At 37.7% G+C, this 18,998-nt stretch overlaps 2 protein-coding genes across 2 annotated transcripts in view; one reads left to right on the forward strand and one right to left on the reverse strand.

The window, feature by feature from the left end:
• The window catches only part of LOC143918182 (uncharacterized), a 235,338-nt gene extending 228,611 nt beyond the window's left edge, over positions 1 to 6,727 (forward strand). Inside the window, exons 16-17 of the mRNA XM_077439934.1 lie at positions 1,685 to 1,753; positions 6,494 to 6,727. Of these exons, the coding sequence (XP_077296060.1) occupies positions 1,685 to 1,753; positions 6,494 to 6,579 (155 nt within the window). The 3' untranslated portion in view covers positions 6,580 to 6,727. The remainder of the gene's footprint in view (positions 1 to 1,684; positions 1,754 to 6,493) is intronic.
• A 2,818-nt stretch (positions 6,728 to 9,545) lies between these two features.
• Positions 9,546 to 17,627, reverse strand: chic (profilin chickadee). Its single transcript, XM_077439935.1, has 4 exons — positions 15,752 to 17,627; positions 14,910 to 15,552; positions 11,888 to 12,059; positions 9,546 to 10,885 (listed from the first exon to the last, which is right to left on the reverse strand). The coding sequence occupies exons 2-4, from the start codon at positions 15,018 to 15,020 to the stop codon at positions 10,788 to 10,790; spliced, it is 381 nt and encodes a 126-aa protein (XP_077296061.1). The 5' UTR covers positions 15,021 to 15,552; positions 15,752 to 17,627; the 3' UTR covers positions 9,546 to 10,787.
• Positions 17,628 to 18,998: the final 1,371 nt, after the last annotated feature.

Below are 18,998 nucleotides of genomic sequence, written 5' to 3' on the forward strand. Positions count from 1 at the left end.
TACAATATACAGATCCATGGTCTGAGGTCATAATTGTTGAACGTGTATTTCCAGTGAGAATTCATGTCAGAACTGAGTTTAACTTGATATAATATGATACACCTTTATTTTTGTTAAACAATTGGTAGATATCACAAAGTCTGTTAAATTTCGGTTGGAACTAATCTGACAGGTTAATTCAGAGTTGATTAGATTGGTTAATTGTTTGAAATAAAAATATCATCGCGTTTTAGTTCAATTGTGCTAAAATCATCTGTCAATTAACACTCGCAGACACTGAATTATCTTTCCATATATTGATAATAAAACTCATTATATTCAAGTTTATGAACCAAAACGTTGCCTTTACAATTATTCTGAGTCATGAACGAATTTAATTTTAGAAAGCATTTCATATACATACACCAAACCATTGTCCCTCCCTTCTTTCATTACAGTTTTCTCAATTAGGCTATTTACTGTTTTTCATCAACACAAAACAACTAATTCCTTATAATACCTGATTGTTAATATAAAGTTTAATAGAGTTTTAGACTTTTAGACACATTAAAAAATGTATTCCCTGGTTTAGGGAATTTATCTTTTTTGTAACGAATGATCACTCTCTGGAATAGACGTCTTAGGGATACATTAAACTTTGCATATAAAAATTCAAATTCCCAGAATTCTGAGGATTGATCAGTTTAAAATTCGTCTACAAAATCACTATATAAGCATATATGAACCTCTTAAAATTAATCCATAAAACATTTTATATTCAATTTAGCCTTACGTCTTCAACTTTGATATTTTACTTCCTTAGGATATTTTATTTCCAAATCAACGAGTTTTATAAGTTGTATGTTGAATATGACTACTTCAAAATTCCATTGTGTTAATATTCCGTTGGCAAAAAGATGGAGTAGAGAAGCACTTCCGCCCGCGCCAAACTTTAAATTTGTCCCAAGTGACGCCACAACGTGTTCACAATTTATTACCAAAAATTAATTTAGATACATATATATTATATGTATGTTTGTCCTGAAATTCACACTTTCGCTCTCCGATAAGGCTGGTCGTCGTTCACATAGAAGTGAGAATCTCAATGCCTTTTTTTATTCGTTCTCTTTAGCGCAAAATTTTATCGCGAAGAATCACGAACAAATATTATTTCGGCTTATCGTCGATAATAACATTTTCTCGTGTGAATCACCTAGTAAGTATCACTACCCACCGTTTGCGCGAATTCGTATTTTTAACCAATAGCTATATTGTTCCGATCGATTCCAGTGTCTCCATTGTCTCGATGGTTTCCTCCGATGAATAAGCAGACGTTTAATTGGAAGCGGGTGTTTGGTGACGCGACCGAACAATCGAACGTTTGTTGCTGCTTTCTTGGGACAGGACGAACGACCATTTTGAAAACATACTAACCGATTTCCGCCATCCAAGAATAAATAACTCATCGAAGACGCGACGTAAATGTTTAACAACGGCTTTTTATCGCATATAAAAAAGTCGTCGGCGTGATTCGAATAATAAATTACGACCGTTCTGTTTTCAAGCGCACGCCACGCCACACACCTCGTAGAAAGCCTCTTTTACATTCCTTAAAAAGTCGCCAGTAGCGTTTCATTTGCCAAATTAATATTTTAATTATATCCTTCTTTGATTAGTATTAACTATTGTGGTGACTTTGTTACAGGTAATGGCAGCAAAGATCCGGGAAAGAAGGAAAAACAGGCCGTGTCTCCAGCAGCTCGCTCAGCGAATGGTGAGAATTTTTTCAATACATATGTACCTAGAAAGTAGAATTTATATTATATTATATTAGCCAACAGTATGGCTCAGTGGTAGCGTGTATGTTTAGCACCAAGTGATTATTGGGTTCGATCCCGCTATACTGCTGGATATTTGTAGACTTGGATATTTGTGACTCCAAGTCGATTGTTTCTTATCAGAGTTTGCCAATTTTATCTGATCATTGTTGAAACGGTTCCTCAAAATTGGCAAAAAAATCATCCTACCTGCTGTCACAAACCTTCTGTATTTAATGTAAAAAGTATGTACAAATCCAAAATCCATAGATGTCTCAATGGATTAATTAATTAATTGTTAATTTAGTGAATTATGTAATAAAAATGCTGCATTGTTTGTGATTATTTGTCTAAGAAGGCGCATTGGGGTTTCCAGATACAAGTCCTGTGTTGAGCTCGATCTTATAGAATTTATTCGGAAGTATTTCTGTAGTACTGCTGGTCAGATTTAGATATTTGTGACTCTTAGTCGATCGTTTCCTGTCAGAGTTTCCCAAATTATCTGATTTCCTCATCAGATTGGCAAAACCATCCTACCCACTATATCATCTTTTATAATCTATACATTTTAATTTAATATTATAGGTCTCGCTCAGGGGCAAGCCGTAATGGCATCATGGGATTTTGAAAAATATAATATAAATTAACTTTGAGCTCACGGGAAAATCTATTTAAAATATCATATACTTTGATCAAATTTAGCCTTCAGTTTTATCCCTGTATTCTACTGAAATGTTGCACTAAACTACCACTTTTTTCATTTAGTTCGTTTTATGACCTTTTGGTTTATTATTTTATTCGTGCAATTAAAAACATATAAAAGAAAAAGGCTCCGTCATACGAACTGCGAAATTCTTTTTTGTGGCAGTAATTCCATGACATATTAAAAAAAATCATTTGTTTAATTTTACCATGAATATTAAAAGTGCTTGATATACAGTTACAGAGGCAACTGGTGCAGATATGTACATATAGCACATATGTATGTATCTCGAGAATTGTTAATCCTAGTGTCGCCAAGCTCACAGAATTTTATACCGTATTCCTTCCCACATCTTATTGTTATATTTCTTGTTAAAAAGGTCTCATATATAGTGATTGTATGTACAAATCTTTACATTTACAAAGATTTACAGTTTCTTAAAGCAACAACTTTCGCCCTTACGCATGTCTGATTGAACTCTTTATACGAAAAATAGCACGTTATTGCGTACGTCGACCTTTAGTACCAACTCTTTTTGAGACGTACAATATATTTTTCAAATCCATGAATATTCCTTTTTCACACACATGACCTTGATATCTCCTATGTTACGCAAGTGTGAAAAACCCTCACATGAGGTAACTCGCCCTTATATATGTATGAACACACGCATTGTATAATATACTTTAAGGATAATACCCATCGATCGCCGAGTTTGCTCAACTTAATTCCACTATTTGTATACTAGCATAAATCGTAAAAATAAAGAGTGGAAGTCGCTCATAAACTGGCTGTGTCTGCCTGTTGACACTTCCCAGCCGCAAACTTAAAGTTCCCATTGTCTTTGTCTTCCCTCGCGTTTATTTTTCGGCTGGCAATCGATAAATGTACCGTGTTCCGAATATATCCGCTCATTGAATCTTCAGAGGCGCAGTTCGTCACCTTTTGCATTATTAAAGTGGATTTAATTAAAGGTAAACTCGCGAGCGACTTTAATTCATGGGAAATTGGGGTTGTTTTAGCGTGAAAAACGGTGTCGACGCGCTGCGTTGCGGGGGAGGCTGGGCTTTCGAGATTGAATGGTGCAGGAATGAGGTGAGGTGGAGAAAGGGGGGTCGCGGGTCGGCGGCCGCCGGAGGCTGCGATCAATAGCAACGGGGGGAGGTTCGAGGGGGTGGAGCACCCACCCCCGGAGGCGCCACGTGCGCGGCACACCCCCTGACCTTCAACGGGGACGAACTGCACCAGAGAGACGAACCCACACGTGACACACTCTCCTTGGCCAGACCGTTCCCTGTTCAAGTTCAGGGGTCAATTTTCAAAACGTGAATCAATTTTACTAATTTTAAACGGGTCGTTTAGTCGAAGAGTGGACGCCAAATTTCATATGTAAACAAAGATTTAATTATGGGCAGAGTTGCTACTAGTGATCGAATAGTAAACAATAGAGAGGAATAGTAGGTCGAATTAAAATAGATTCGTATTAACAGATTTGAGAACTTTACAAGTGATGGGACTGCGTTTTTGAACTATTGGGTGCCATTTAAGTTGAGGTAACTTTATTTTGATTTTCAATTCGATTTTTTTTTTGGAGGTTTGTTTTTCGAATTGGCAACACTTTTTCCATGGAAAACCAATTTGACAGCTGATTTGTCCTCACTTTGGTTTTCCATTACATTGTTACACCATGAATAGACCGTGCGACTTGCGAGCGACTTGGTTGAGGGCGACCAGACCAATGCATTCAGGTAGATGGGACATGCCACACCCGTCAACTTATTTGTCGCACACATTTCCATACATTTTTTCGTGTCGCGCAACTAGTCGGCCGACAAAGTTGCACTGTGCGGCCCGGCCCTTAGGCCCCAAACGCACTTGCGATTTTCTGTTGCGTGACAACTATCGCACAAAAATATTACGGTGCACACATTTGCGACTAAACGGTCGCAACTTTTATCAGTTTCAAAATGGATTTTACAGAAACGTATTGTGTTGTGGCTCTGTTATTGCGAAGAAAATTTTTGTTGTTGAAAGGAATTTTTCAAATCAATGGTTCGACACTCTCTCTTCGTTACGTACTGAAGTGCAACTAAGCTGCAGCAAATGCGCACTGATTCATACTTGTCCAAATGACGCATTTTATTTTGTGGCAATCACGGTGCTCGTAGAGGCCAGTTGCATCTTTTTGGTCGCATGTGCGTGCGTGCGGTCGTACTTAAACCTGTGTGTTCTATTTTTGCGACTAAATGATCGCGCGACAAAAAATGGCAAGTGTGTTTGGGGCTTTACGCCAGAACAACGCTTGTAAATTGTGTAAATTATTTCGAATTTCGGGGTCAGTTCGCGAAACTTACCGTGGGCTACGTCCATTTTACGGTCGTGAATTGGTCTCCAAGATCGTGTGATTTGACACCTTTGGATTATTTTCTGTGCGGATATGTTAAGTCGTTAGTCTACGCTAGCGGTTCCCAACTTGATTTTGGCTTGCACTCGGCCAAAACTTGTCTGAACCTGCGTTGCTGCATAGTATGAATAGAAACTGTTGTTAACGTGAGCTGCTGTGCTGTCCTGTAGCCGTGAGAACTGCTAGACAGTATGAATAATCGGCTAAAATCATAATCATCAAAATCGATTGTTCAATTTATAGAAATATAAGACGTGGTGTCGATCCTTATTTAAATTTTACCGTTCATAGTCGACTGCCTTAAATTTAAGTATAAATATATGATGTTTACAACCAAACTTAAAACATCGAAAACGCCAAATGTGAAGCTTTAATATATGTATTTAAAATGTGCAATTTGATTCCGTTGATCGACGATGACGCATAGGGGTGGGCGCCCGTTGTGCTAATTATAGGGATGTCCCCCAAGGCGATGTGTAAATTCCACGAAAAGCAATTGATAGAATATGTAATTCGTGGAATTTTATATATACATATTCATTTTGAAAATAACATAATTTCTCATTAATTTTTATCATTTCTAGTTAAATATGTATGTATGTACTTGTGTGCAATTCAAAATATTATATTTATGCTTATTCATACAAACCAAACTCATCTATGTAACTTTAATTAGGTTTATCTCGACAGATTAACATGTATATTTTTTTTCACTGAAAATATTAATATTGTACATTATTAGATGTCAAAATATGTCTTATTTGAATATATAAATCAAATATATATTTGATATCGATGGATCAAAATGACATCACTTTTCAATTTTTCAGTACCAATCCTAAATATGTATATGTAACTATAGAAATCGTATTGTATCAATTCTGTAGTTATTTTGAATAGAAAATATTCGTAACCGAAGAAGCGTGCAGTGAAAATGTCAATTTTGTATGTTTTAAGCCTGCACATGAAAAATATTGAATGTTTATTTTAGATATCGCACACTGATAGAAAACGCCATAGGGATATTTATTTGACAACAGTGTCGGAATTTTTTTAACGACTTTAAAAACCAACTCCCGTTAGAACTCACACTGTGTCTACAGATGTCTTCACACTTCCAAGACACAGAACCCTCTATTTGAAAACACATTAAATTCAACTACCAACATGGGATGTTTGGCTAATTATGATCTGTGTAAACTGTTAACTACCCTCTCCCTAATAACCTAGTAAGCTTACCCAGACTCTTACATGTTACAAGCCCCGTTCATTGAGGGGCGTAAAACATACGAATTGACGATACGATTCATCAACAATAAATACCCAACAGAGGCAAACCGCTTCAATTTCTAGCTTGCACTTAAGATTAATTTATCGATTTTAAAATGCCTCTCACAAAACCCCGTGACGCACTATCATATTTGAATGCCAAGCAATGGTATATGTATGTATGTTGAGAAGTGTATGCATGCATGTGCGGTGAGCAGTGGTCGAGCGTATCTTATCGGATTTCCGAGAGCCGTTATCGTAGCCACAGCACCGCATTTGATTGTCTGCAATAACTTAATGACATTTTTCATGTTTCCACAGGCGAGGAGACGACTCAGAAGCAACGTAAGGGTTTCTTCAAGAGTTTCTGGAAGAGGTCTCGCCATTATTCCCTGGAACATCCGTGAGGAATAATCTTCGGGCTGTCGTGCTGTGCGGCAGAAGCTCACCAGCTGCACTGAACTTTGGCCAATTGTCAGAGAAAAAGACGTTCCCGTAATAAATTTAGGACTTAACTCTTCTAAATTTACCGTAGAAACTGAGAGCGTCTTGAAACTCTTCACATCCGATGAGTTTTGGGTGAACTGGAAAAATTTTGCCCAACCTGATCCGGTCGATTGTTTATTTATCTTACATTATATAATTATTGGGGTTTTTTCTTGGACGTGTACACAATCGACTGTGACTTTTGTAATTAAATTTTGTTTTTATACACAATATTGTAAAAATATTAATTGTTTAAGATGCGTGGATGTGTGAAAGGATGTATTGAGTTGTGTGAAAAATAATGTTTAGATTTATATATATATATATATATATATATATATATATATATATATATATATATATATATATATATATATATATATATATATATATATATATATATATATATAAATATATATATAAATATAAATATATATATATATATATATATATATATATATATATATATATATATATATATATATATATATAAAGTAACACTTGCAATATTTATGCAAAAACATTGTATTCATTATTAATTTTAATGATCCCGTTCGTATTTGACGGGCTTTGAATAAAACGTTGTTTCTTTTCATTACTACTACTACTACTACTACTACTACTCTACTACAATTTTGTATTTCTACATATGTACATTCAAGAATATAAAACGTTTCATACTGAAGGAAATAAAATTGATATGAATAGTTTAGGAGTAAGCACGTGGAGGATTATATTTATATAACATCGAATAATCTGCAAAATGAAATTAGTTTAAAAAATAAAACTGCTTTAGCGGTGAATTTTTAGATGTACGGTAACATACAGGAGTATATCCGTTACGGTCAACGCGACTGTGCGCGGTGAATGTGAATATATTTTTACCAAAAAGTTTTTCAGATTATATTACAATTTGGCACAGCCCTTGTGAATATTCTTGCGTAAAAAGTTAACACGTTGACCGCCCACACGAGCCGACCGCAATATATATCAAATATAATAATTACATAAAAAATTGAACAGTTTCATAGCTTCAATCCTGCACTTGTAAGATTAATTCGAGTAGTTTTGAACGTTGCACCCTAATTGCAAATGTAACTAAATAAATTGAGCTTTCGAATGGTTTTTCGTCAAAATTGTATAATATATGTATTCCAAATCCGATTGCAACAAACGTGAGCGGGATTTTTTTACAAAACGATGCGCTTCGGACGATGGCTATCGAACCGTTTCAACCACGAGTGTGTTCCTCTAAAAATACTTTCTTTCCGTTAATGAGATAAAAGGACCAGTGCAGGATAAATATATAATGTTCTTCATTTTTAAAACGTAGTCGAAACAATCAGAGCAACGTCCATTTTCCTCTCGATCCAAAAGTCTACACGGAATCAATCGTAAAAAGACCGCGTTCAATAAATAATAAACATAAAATAGCACGTCACATTTTCTATGTTTATATTGACAAAATTTAAAGGGAGCAATCGCGAATGTTCTGTTTTGTTTTAGTCGTCAATGTTGAACTAACCATTATAAACAATGTAAATAACTTTTAATATTATATTTATGCATTGCATACAGGAAGGACCTTTTACGAAAAAAAAAATACAATTGTAATGTACTAAAATTAATTTTACTTTGTTTATATTTATTAACACGAGGCGTTTGTTCTAAAAATCATAGTGAATAATAAATTTAATTAAAAAGAAAAAAGTTAAAATGTTAATCAATTTTTTGCATATTAGCTGAAAATGGAAATATTTTCTTACCTACCTACTATTGGATATCTTTGTTTATTTTACAGCAATGTAACTAATTATATTTTAAACTTTAGATTATATATATATTATATATACTTGAAGTGTATGTACTTGTGTTAATCCGTCATGTAAAATGTAGATTTTTCATACGCACACATGTATGCCGGTGGTGTATTTGTGTACATGTGCGTGTATATATTTATATAATAAACATTAAAAAACGCAATTATGTATAAAATAAATTCATTACAAAAAAAAATTGCGTTTTCTTTTGATCCTTTTTACAAAAAAAAAGTACAGGAGTAAAGGTTTGGGATAATATAAGATCGTAATTTGATTGTATCGATTGTATATGTTGAGAATCTCTGACAATGAGTGTTCACAATTAACTTGATAATGATAATTTACTGATAACGATTGCTGGTCGTTCTCATCGTAGTTGCTATTTATTTTTTTGGACATACGACAATAATGAAAACGAAGTATTTCTTTCTGGTACATTTTTTTTATTTATTTGATAATATTAATATTTTTACGTGGTTGTTTTGAAATTTGATTTCACAATAGTATGTAGTAGTGTACACATTTTTTCGCATAATAAAGTAAAAATAATGATGTTTTAAATGACTTAAATACTTGGTATTTTGTTGGCGATATTTTATTTGAAAAATTCTTTTACAAAAGAATATTATTTTGTATAACATTTTTCTTTAGCTAAAATAAAAATTATATATAAAAAAAATCAATTCATCGAGTAATTCCGTTCGCTTGCAAAATATTTCATCGTACAAAACAACTTTCATAAATAATTACATTAAAAATAAAGAATTCCTTGACGACATGTAAATTTCATCTTAATAAAAAGAATCGAAGGTATATTTTTTCCTAAACATTAAAACGCATCCTAAGAATTATTGCAAGCTCACGAAAAGCGGGGAACTTAAACCAAGATTATTAAGGAAAAGTTTATACAATTAGGCTAGGATTTAAGTATATTGCCAGCCGGTAAAGGGCGATTACCAATTAAAAACATATAAATTTTATAATACAATTTTATTTTATCATATCAGATAGACACAGTATCCCTTCGCACAGTTTAAAAAAAAATAAACAATTTACAAAGCCTTAGTATTAAAAATATCAATCAACTGATATTTCAAATAAAAAAAAAAAAACAAAAAACTAAATGCACCCTCAATTTTGCAAGCTATAAAAAATTGATAATTTAAAATGAAGTTGAGCGCGTTAACAAAATCATCATACAGGTAAAGTAATACATGAGAGTTTCGAAGGTGGCAAAGTAATACAAAAAAAAAAAATAATAATAATAAAATAAAAACTATTCGGCGCATACAAAAATCAATAACTTTCGATCACTATCCACATATTCTAGAATTATAAAATATATAATGTATATATTATATGTATAAATCGCGATATCCTCCAGACAGAGAGAGAGCGGGGAGAGCGCGAGAGGCTGCGCTTCTCGGCACTATTATAAGTTCACAGCAGAGGCCCGGCCGGCTATATGGCATCACGTGTGTGCGGTGTGTTTGTGTGTGTGTATGTGTGTGCTCGGTATATATCATGGTATGGTATGGTGTGGTATGGTATAGTATAGTATGGTATGGTGACATGTGGCGTGGCTTGATATGGTATGGTATGATACATTGGGATGGGTACGGTACGGTGTGGTGTGAGATGACTTGATACAATGTGATAATAATGATTATGATGACGAATGATACTGTTTGGGGCTCGGCCGCAATAGTGCACCCTACTGATTTTTTCTCCACTGACAATAACGGGGACTAGAGACATTCGATAATTCAAACACTAATGGATATTTACGTTTTGTGTGTATATATATATATACATATATAAAACACGTATGTCGAGAGAAGAAGCGCATGTATATATCATATGTAATTAATTATACATTATTTATATATGTATAAAAAATGCTTGCTACACGTATATAATATGTACATATGCAGTGCAGATGTAGAAGTTTTGTGTGCGAGCGAGGCTGGGCAGGAGCAAATCGGGAACGGTATGGTGGATAGATAGAGCACTGACCAAATTTCACACACACACGCGCGTACGCACACTGAACAGTACAAATGACGATGATGGTAAGACCGAATGCAATTTGCTTGCGTTTCCGGCTCGAGTATATATGTATATATATATATTGGATATTATACTAAACGTAACGCAACGTAACGTAACACACATGAGGGGGTCCACACCACACCACACCACACCAGACCGCGTTGCACCACGGAGGAGGACCAGGCGAGATCGGAGCAGAGCGAGACCAGCCTGGAGACCACAGCCACAGCCGCAACTGCAGCCGCCACACCTCACCTCTAGTATCCGCACGTAATTAAGTAATCTCCTAACTTCTCCACCACAGACGCCGCCTGTTGAGGTTGGATCGGCTCCTCGTATAACGATACTACGATGGCTGCAACAATACAAACATGCTACCGTTAAAAACACTCGACTATACATACCACTTACTACCTACTGTGACTGAACACTCTTCCCAATGCTTTTTAAGTTTTTTGTAAAAAAAAAAATAAACAAACCACACCCTTCGAATTTTTAAATCTCAAGTGTTCGCCTTGAGCAGGCGAGGCACTCCAAAGACGCAGACACACAGAATTTTTTTCTAATAAAATAGGAAAATATAGGAAAAACTCGTCGAAATAGTAAGTTCGTACGTATGCTTTTATGTACAAAAAATGATTCACTATTTTCAACCATTTTTTCTGTCTCGTGCTTTGTAGGATAATGGAGAGGTCTATTGTTATTTTGTTATATATCTCCAGACATACGACACGCCCATTCACAGCTGGAGTATACCTATGCATAACGTGCCGTACAATTATGTGTATCAGCGCCTTAAACTGTTCGTACTGAGTCAGAACCAGACCACAAAGATAAATTTACAATCCCAAGAAACGATTCGAGTCGAATATTATCATACACAATATGAATAAAAAATAAAGTCGAAGACGTTGGTAAAAGTCAACAACGTGATTTATTTCTGACTGATATACTCATAAATATAAACAATGACTAAACATCAAACAGCTCATACATATATCTCCCATGGTAATTTTCCTTTTGATTTTATCATTTTTTTCTCGAATTTACCTCCATTCCCATAAAAAATAAACTTTTGAGATTACCCCAAACTTGAACCGAACTGTAAAATTTCAAATGAAAAACCCTCGACCCGAAGTGACCTTAATCTTGCCGAGTGCTGACAGTGTTGTACAACTAAATGAAAGGAGTTAGTTGCAAAGAGAAAGTGGTCAAATAGAGAAATACTTCATGTGATAAATTTAGCAAACGATAAGGTTTTCAGGTTAAACTGAAAATGTCTGTAGGAGTAACCAGAGAGAGAGAGCTATAAGGATGAAGTCGACGAAATAAAAAAGCCTTATAATAATATGCTTACCTTGTTGCGTTTTCATGCAGTGAACACCAATTTTGCCAAGTTTAGCTCTGACTACTCGGTCTGTGCCGCTGAGGTAGATGTACCTTTGGCCCGCAAGCGTCACTCCGCCGCTGGTTAACAATTCTTGTTTTTCGAAACCTTGTGCGAGTTTTGCTAGTTCATCTTTAGATACCTGCAAACACAAATTGTCACACAAAATTAATACAACAATATATATATATAGTTTTAATATCGACCGTTAAATTAAAACGCGCACTTATCCAAGTGTTAATTATAGATATGTATATTATGTAGTTCAGTGCGGGCGGTTAACCGCAGTAGCAAGTTAATGATAAAATGCAATATTCACTGTCGAAATCATACAAAAAAAAAAGAGAAGTGGTTAATGGAATGCATTTCTGAAAGACAAAGACGAAGAGAGGCGACTAACGACCGGGGTAATAAAGAAGTGATAACGAATTCCCATCGTCAACAGAGCGAGACGTACCAAATGGCACTCCAAATGTTCGACACGACACTGGTGCTGGTGCTGGTACTGGTGCAAGGCCAATCGGCCAACGTACCCGGAAACTACGATTTAAAATCAAATACATACACATAATACAAATAAAATCGGGTGCTGTTGCACATTTTGCAAGGTTGCGAGCGACCGTCTGTCTCGTAAACAGGGGAAAGTAAATGGAGAATTATTGATCTCGGAGGTCACGCCACTTATTCTTGGTCAAGTGCACCAACGATCGGATCGGATCGGATCGGATCTCCACTCGCTGCGCCACGCTGCACTGCACTTGCACTTGGCTGCACGGCTGTCTGATATTTTATTTAGGTTTATATTATTTAATTTTATGAAAAGTATGCTCTTTGCCACTGGCGACTCGGCAAAACAGGACGAACAAAGAGTCAACGATTCAGTGTATGGCTCGGTTGAAACGTAAATGCATTTTTCTTGTCGAAAAATGGTCAAAATTTGATTAATTAGTTATAGCTAGACATTGGATGGTCATTGGGGCGCAAACACAGTGGTACGCGGCACGTGCTTTTTTTTAGATAGTTTTACACGTGTAAGAAAGTGCTAGCACGAATGATATCGGGCCAAAAATCACCCCCTGGAGTGGTTTTCGGCGATATATTTTCCTCGTTTGAGAGTGATCGATAACGGTGATTCCCATATTTGAATAAATTTAGGAACAACTTGTCCAAATAACATAAGCGTACGAATTAACAATGATATCAGACACAGTAGGAATCACCTGGGAATACCGTGCCGTACGATTATGTGTCTACGCCTCTAAGGTAATAGGCTAGTCACCGGAGTCTGAGGGGGCCGTGTATTGTTCAAAGGTTGTAAATGCATTGTTAAAGGTTTGCCGAACACAGGATAGCACTGTGACTATCCTACCTCTAGTAATAGCAAATAACAATATAAGTTTCGTCAAGAAAAAAATTCTCTACGAAGTTGACAATAGCATAGCGCCTCAAAAGCATGTTGTATTGTCAACCCTTTTTTTTGTCAACTTTTGTTTGAGCACCCAGCCAACGCCGAAGACTATAACGTATAACGTTATCTCAAATAGCGTGTATATAAAAAAAAATACAATTGCATTTAGGCATAGTAACCGCAATTTATTTATACAGCAGTGAAATTTAAAACCAAATATGTATATAGGCGAGGTATTTATTGCAACTTTTGCAACGCAAATTTAAAAAATTATGCAACAACCACAGTACTGTCTTTAAAAAAAAATGTCTAAGTGAGCATTTTTCGGAAAAATAGGTATTTAAAAAATAAAAAAAAATGTAAAGGAAAGAGCTTAGTGCTTCTTAATAGAGTTATTTCTCAATAATCTTCAAGACAATAAATAATATATTCAATTTCATTATATTGACTCGAGTAACGATTTTTGTCACTCGGTTTTACCTTTTACGTACATATGCATATTATATATGTAGTAATATTTCCTAAACAAGGAAACGAAACGAAAATTTTACTAAATAAAAAATTACGCTTTGCAGAGCGTACCTTCATTATATTATTTTTATAATCTGCTGGATATTTTATAGAAATTTGCATTACTTTTTCATAAAAAAAAAAAAAAAATGCAGATCAAAGCACCTTTCAGCTTTCATACAGAGCGTTCGTCCTCTGAAAAAGATTCAAGAATCGATAGCACACTATTAACAAATCGGGGAGGGGGGAGAGAAGGAAATCGCACGAATTCAAATCAAAGCAACGACTATTGAAATAAATGAAACGTAAAAGAAGTAAGTAAAAAAATAATTAATTTTTAGCGACATTAAAATTGAACAAATGACATTTTAACGGGGGGGGGGGGGGAAGAATTCGAACAGAGTTACGCAGTATATACTGTATGTATATATATATATATATAGGTATATAGGAACCCTCACACCGGCTCGAGCGACCGCAGCGCCACCCCACCCGGTCCCGAGATACGCCGGTCGATCTATCGCGCCTACCATTTCACGCGACAATCGAAAACCCTTCGACGAAAAAACAAAAAAAAAGCGAAAACGGCGAGTAGATCAGAACCAAAGAGGGGCGTGATGAAAACATGCTTCATGCCCACATGCTTCGGTGTGGTCACACCCTTATTTTTCACGCTACCGACGATGCGGCGGTCGATACGTGAATTATTCACCGATCTACGGCCAAAAAATATCAGTGTCGCCGAGCGACGCCCGGCATTGCGATCGCACGCACACGCACACACGAACGTGCCGGTACGAGATTGTGCAAGCGGACAAAGAATATGGCATGGCGGCTACGGTTTGCGAGTCAATGGTGTGGAGTGTGGAGTGCGGAGTGTGGAGCATGTGAAGGGGGACGAGGGGCGGCCATGCCGGCCGGCCGGCGCCATGTTGGCGACGATGTAGCGGACGGGCGGGGGAGGGGAGGGGAGGGCGGGGTGGGGCTCGGAAGCCATGTTAGTGGGAGTGGGAGTGGTCATTGCCGGCGAACACCACATGAATGACGAGAGAAATGGGGTAATGGGGTACTGACTTCGAAGTTTTCGGATTTGGCCCAGACGTTGCCGTCGTGTCCGGCGATGGCGGCCTTGGTGACGCAGCGCGACGCCATCAGCTGCTTGTCCACGTAGTCCTGCCAGCTCATCTTGGTGGGTGGGGGTGGTGGAGGAGGGGTGGTGGTGGTGGTGTTGGCGAGCGGTCGAGGGCGAGGCGACGGGGCGAGGGCGCTGCAGCTGCACTGCACAAGAAACGGCACGTGCGACGCGACCGGCGAGCGCAGCTCCACTGACAAAACCGACACACACCACTACCACCACCACAGTTGCACTGCCTCACCACTACACTCGCTCTCGCACTCACTCCACTCCACTCCACACTCGTCTGCTCTTCCCCCTCTCCCCGTCGCATCGTGACTCCTTTTCCGGCCGACGTTTCCTATCGCCTTCCATGCTAAATGCTAGCTCTATCTAGAATCGTGTCGCATTTCCACACTCATTTTACCCTTTCCTCTTCAGATTTTATATCCTTCCTCTCATATAATTGACATTTAATATGTGGTAGATTTCGAATTATGCGATTATCGGCATGCGTAATACGAATTTTCCGTACCAACTTTCGAGTGTCAAAAATATTTTTTCGATTTATAAATTTACTATGTTTCGTTGGTTCGGTGATTACTAGTCATGTGAATCGGTCACAGGACAACTAGTCGCTCTAGATCGGTCACTTGTGATCATCCGTCACGCTAATACTGGTCACACCCAAAAATTCGAGAAATTTTTAATTTTTGGGTGTGACCAGTTTTTTGGTGACCAATTTTTGGGTGTGACCAGTTTTAGTGTGACGGGTGATCACCAGTGACCGATCTAGAGCGACCGGTTGTCCTGTGACTGGTTCACATATGACTAGTGGTCCGTTTACCGTTTCGGTTCGACGGTGTTTGCATGGGGCGAATGAAAAATCCGTCGTAAAACTGTAGCATGTGCGATCGCTATCGATCGGAACGTTTTAGATTTTGTTCCGGCGAATCGAATTAATTCTGAGCGTGAGCTGACGCGATTACAATGAAAATTAAAAGTATAAATCGTCAGCATCGAGTTGTATGACTTGATTTATTTGCCTAAAAGATATCTAATTAATTGAATAAAATGTTATATGTGGTGAACGGATTACATCCCAAATGTGCATCGCTACCAGGATAACCACCGCTACGAAAATCGATCGTGCGGATCTTCTGTCGCACGAAAATTTGTCGCGCAGGACAATTGCCGTACAGAAAACTGCTCAAATATTGTTCGGCAAATGCCTTTTTATACGAGATTTGGGCAATTTATTGTACGGCATTTTCCTGTGTGACGAATTGTCATGCGACAGGAGCCGCGAGAGCGATTTTCGTAGCTGCGGTTATCCTGATACCGATTCATATTTGGAATGTAATCACCAAACCGTTATATATATGTATATAGATAACGAAGGACAATATGATTTTTGTATCATTATGGTTATTGATAACTTTTATTACTCTTGTGGCAGCTCGCTATACGACATGGTCGAGTTTGGTTACCTTCCTGCGAGTGGAGACCAACTCGGCTGGGTTCGGAGAGCGGCTACTCACTCTGCCTTCGGCTGTCATAAATAAAAGACGTGCATCAACATGCCAGTCGTCTCATTCGTTCATCCCCCATAACTGGTGACCCCCGACATCGAACCACGCCGCCTCGATTAATTCAGCATGCCGCTGCTCATCCCTGCCTCGCCGAGCCAGGCGGGAAAGCTACCCGCCGCGCCGCCATCGCCATCGACATCGACACAGCACGTCACGGCCCGCGGGTGACAATAAGCGAGCAGACACGGCTACCTACCTACCGATTGGAGTCCAGCCACAACGTCGATGACAGGTGCTTAAAAAAATGGGGGAGCGAATGAGACGACGATCTTGACACTGGATGTGGAGTCATGCGCGATCCACTACACATAGAACGGTCATCCAGCACCACAAGATATACACCACCTCAGCACCATCATCATCATCAAGGCCCCGTCCGTCCCCACGAGCGTTGTCACGCCGAGACGGGAGGCAGCGCTACAACACCTCCACGAGCCACAACGACTCACGGTCCAGCTCGGAGTATCATCAACCACATCGATGCCCCTGCCGCCCCCGCCTCCCCACCAACCGACATCAGCTTCGGAAGAGCGGCGCCGGCGCAGCATCGCATCGGCGCGACCATCGGACGAGCCACCGTCCTGCTCACGACGTCACCGCCCTCGAATGTACCGACCATTCAGGGCGGTACACCTACACAGCGGATGACCACGTCAACAAATTTTTTTCTCCCCACTCAACAATTTTTTTTCTTTTTCTTTGTGTAACAATAATTGTTTCCCTTTTGTAAAATTTGTTTCTTTTGTAATTTTTGTATCGCTGATGCTGGGGGGGGGGAGTGATGTGGCGGCTCGCTATACGACATGGTCGAGTTTGGTTACTTTCCTGCGAGTGGGGACCAACTCGGCTGGGTTCGGAGAGCGGCTACTCACTCTGCCTTCAGCTGTCATAAATAAAACACGTGCATCAACATGCCAGTCGTCTCATTCGTTCATCCCCCATACTCTCTTGCGTTCAGCATTATTGGAATTAACATTGTTATTTAAGTTTGCCCTAATAAGAATTCTTCCCTTAATAATGATACAAGTGTAATATCCAGTGAGCGGTGCTAGGATGCGCCAGCTCGAAATAAATGGGTGTCTTTTGTTAACTGTTTTGTCTTTTCTTAAAGGATCCCGTTTCAGCGCATTTTCGCGCGTATCTCTGGTAATATCTCATATCAGTGATATATTTTGAAAAATCAACACTGTCAATAAAACAGACAACTACCAAATTTAATGTCTCATACTAACTTCTCACATTTTGAAATGAAAAAAGTTTAAATACAAATACACGTCAACCATATTTAAAAACGATATTACCAAATATATATTTTCCAACAATAAAGAAACATTTAATTCATCCATTTCCGACATCTCAGTATTTTGCAACATCAAAATTCCACCTTTTATTAAACACGTTGGATGCTGAAGACTCACCTGGTGTGATCTCAAAACTCGCTGAGAGTGGTTTGTGTGTTTTGTCCCTTTCAACACAAAGATAATAAGCGCTTGCTAAAACCACGCGCGAAACATTTCAGTTTTTTGCCAAAAGGTCTCTATACACTCTATTTTAAATTTTACATATATATTATTTACTGTTTTTTTTTACATTATTCAAGAAATGTAGATGTTTTGGTGATTATATTTTATATGCCTATACAAAAAGCTTAGTAAATATTACTCACCAAATTTATGCTAATTGTAAATGCTTTTAAATGTAATTTTACATTTTCCATGGTTTTACCGAAAACAGATACTAAAATGTCTAATGGGTGATTTAAATATGATGCTATCAGTTTATCTTTTCGAAATAAGGGAAAAACCACAAGTTCCTTTTTTACGGGATATCATAGGAAAAGTACATTCAGTCTTAGTTCAACTTTCCTTCATTCGATTTCAGACATTCATCCGTTATCTGATTCATTTCATTTCACATTTATCCGGCCTGTTTTTTTATTAATTCGCGACTCCTAACTATCCTTCAGTAGAGAATTGACGATTGATGAGTCATTAGTAGAGGTCGGAATCTGAAGGGGCCGGAAACGTGCCGCCTATTGTTCCATTGTTGTAAATCCTTTGTAAAAAAGGTTCGGCAAACCTTTAACAATGCATTTACAATCTTTGAACAATAAACAGCCCCTTCAGATTCCGAGCTCTAGTCATTAGTTTTGTGGAGGGGTAGACTTCTCATTCTTCAATACATGAAAGGGAAAAAGGCGAAGTATGAAATTAAATTATATATGTATGTATGTTGGGAAAATCTAATGGTCTAGCATTAAAAATTATTGCATATGGTGGTTCTGCTGATACAGAATTGGGTGGCAAAGATCACACCAATAAAGTCGTTCATAAACTGACGGGAGGAAAAAGATGTACAAAGCCATTCACTGTTTATGGACAATTACTACAACAGTACTCCATTGACAGAAATATAATCCGATAGCGGTTTTCAATAAAAAAAAATGAATCCTAATTA

This window comes from Arctopsyche grandis, chromosome 10, assembly GCF_051622035.1.
Source record: "Arctopsyche grandis isolate Sample6627 chromosome 10, ASM5162203v2, whole genome shotgun sequence".
In the NCBI taxonomy this organism is placed as follows: Eukaryota; Metazoa; Arthropoda; class Insecta; order Trichoptera; family Hydropsychidae; genus Arctopsyche; species Arctopsyche grandis.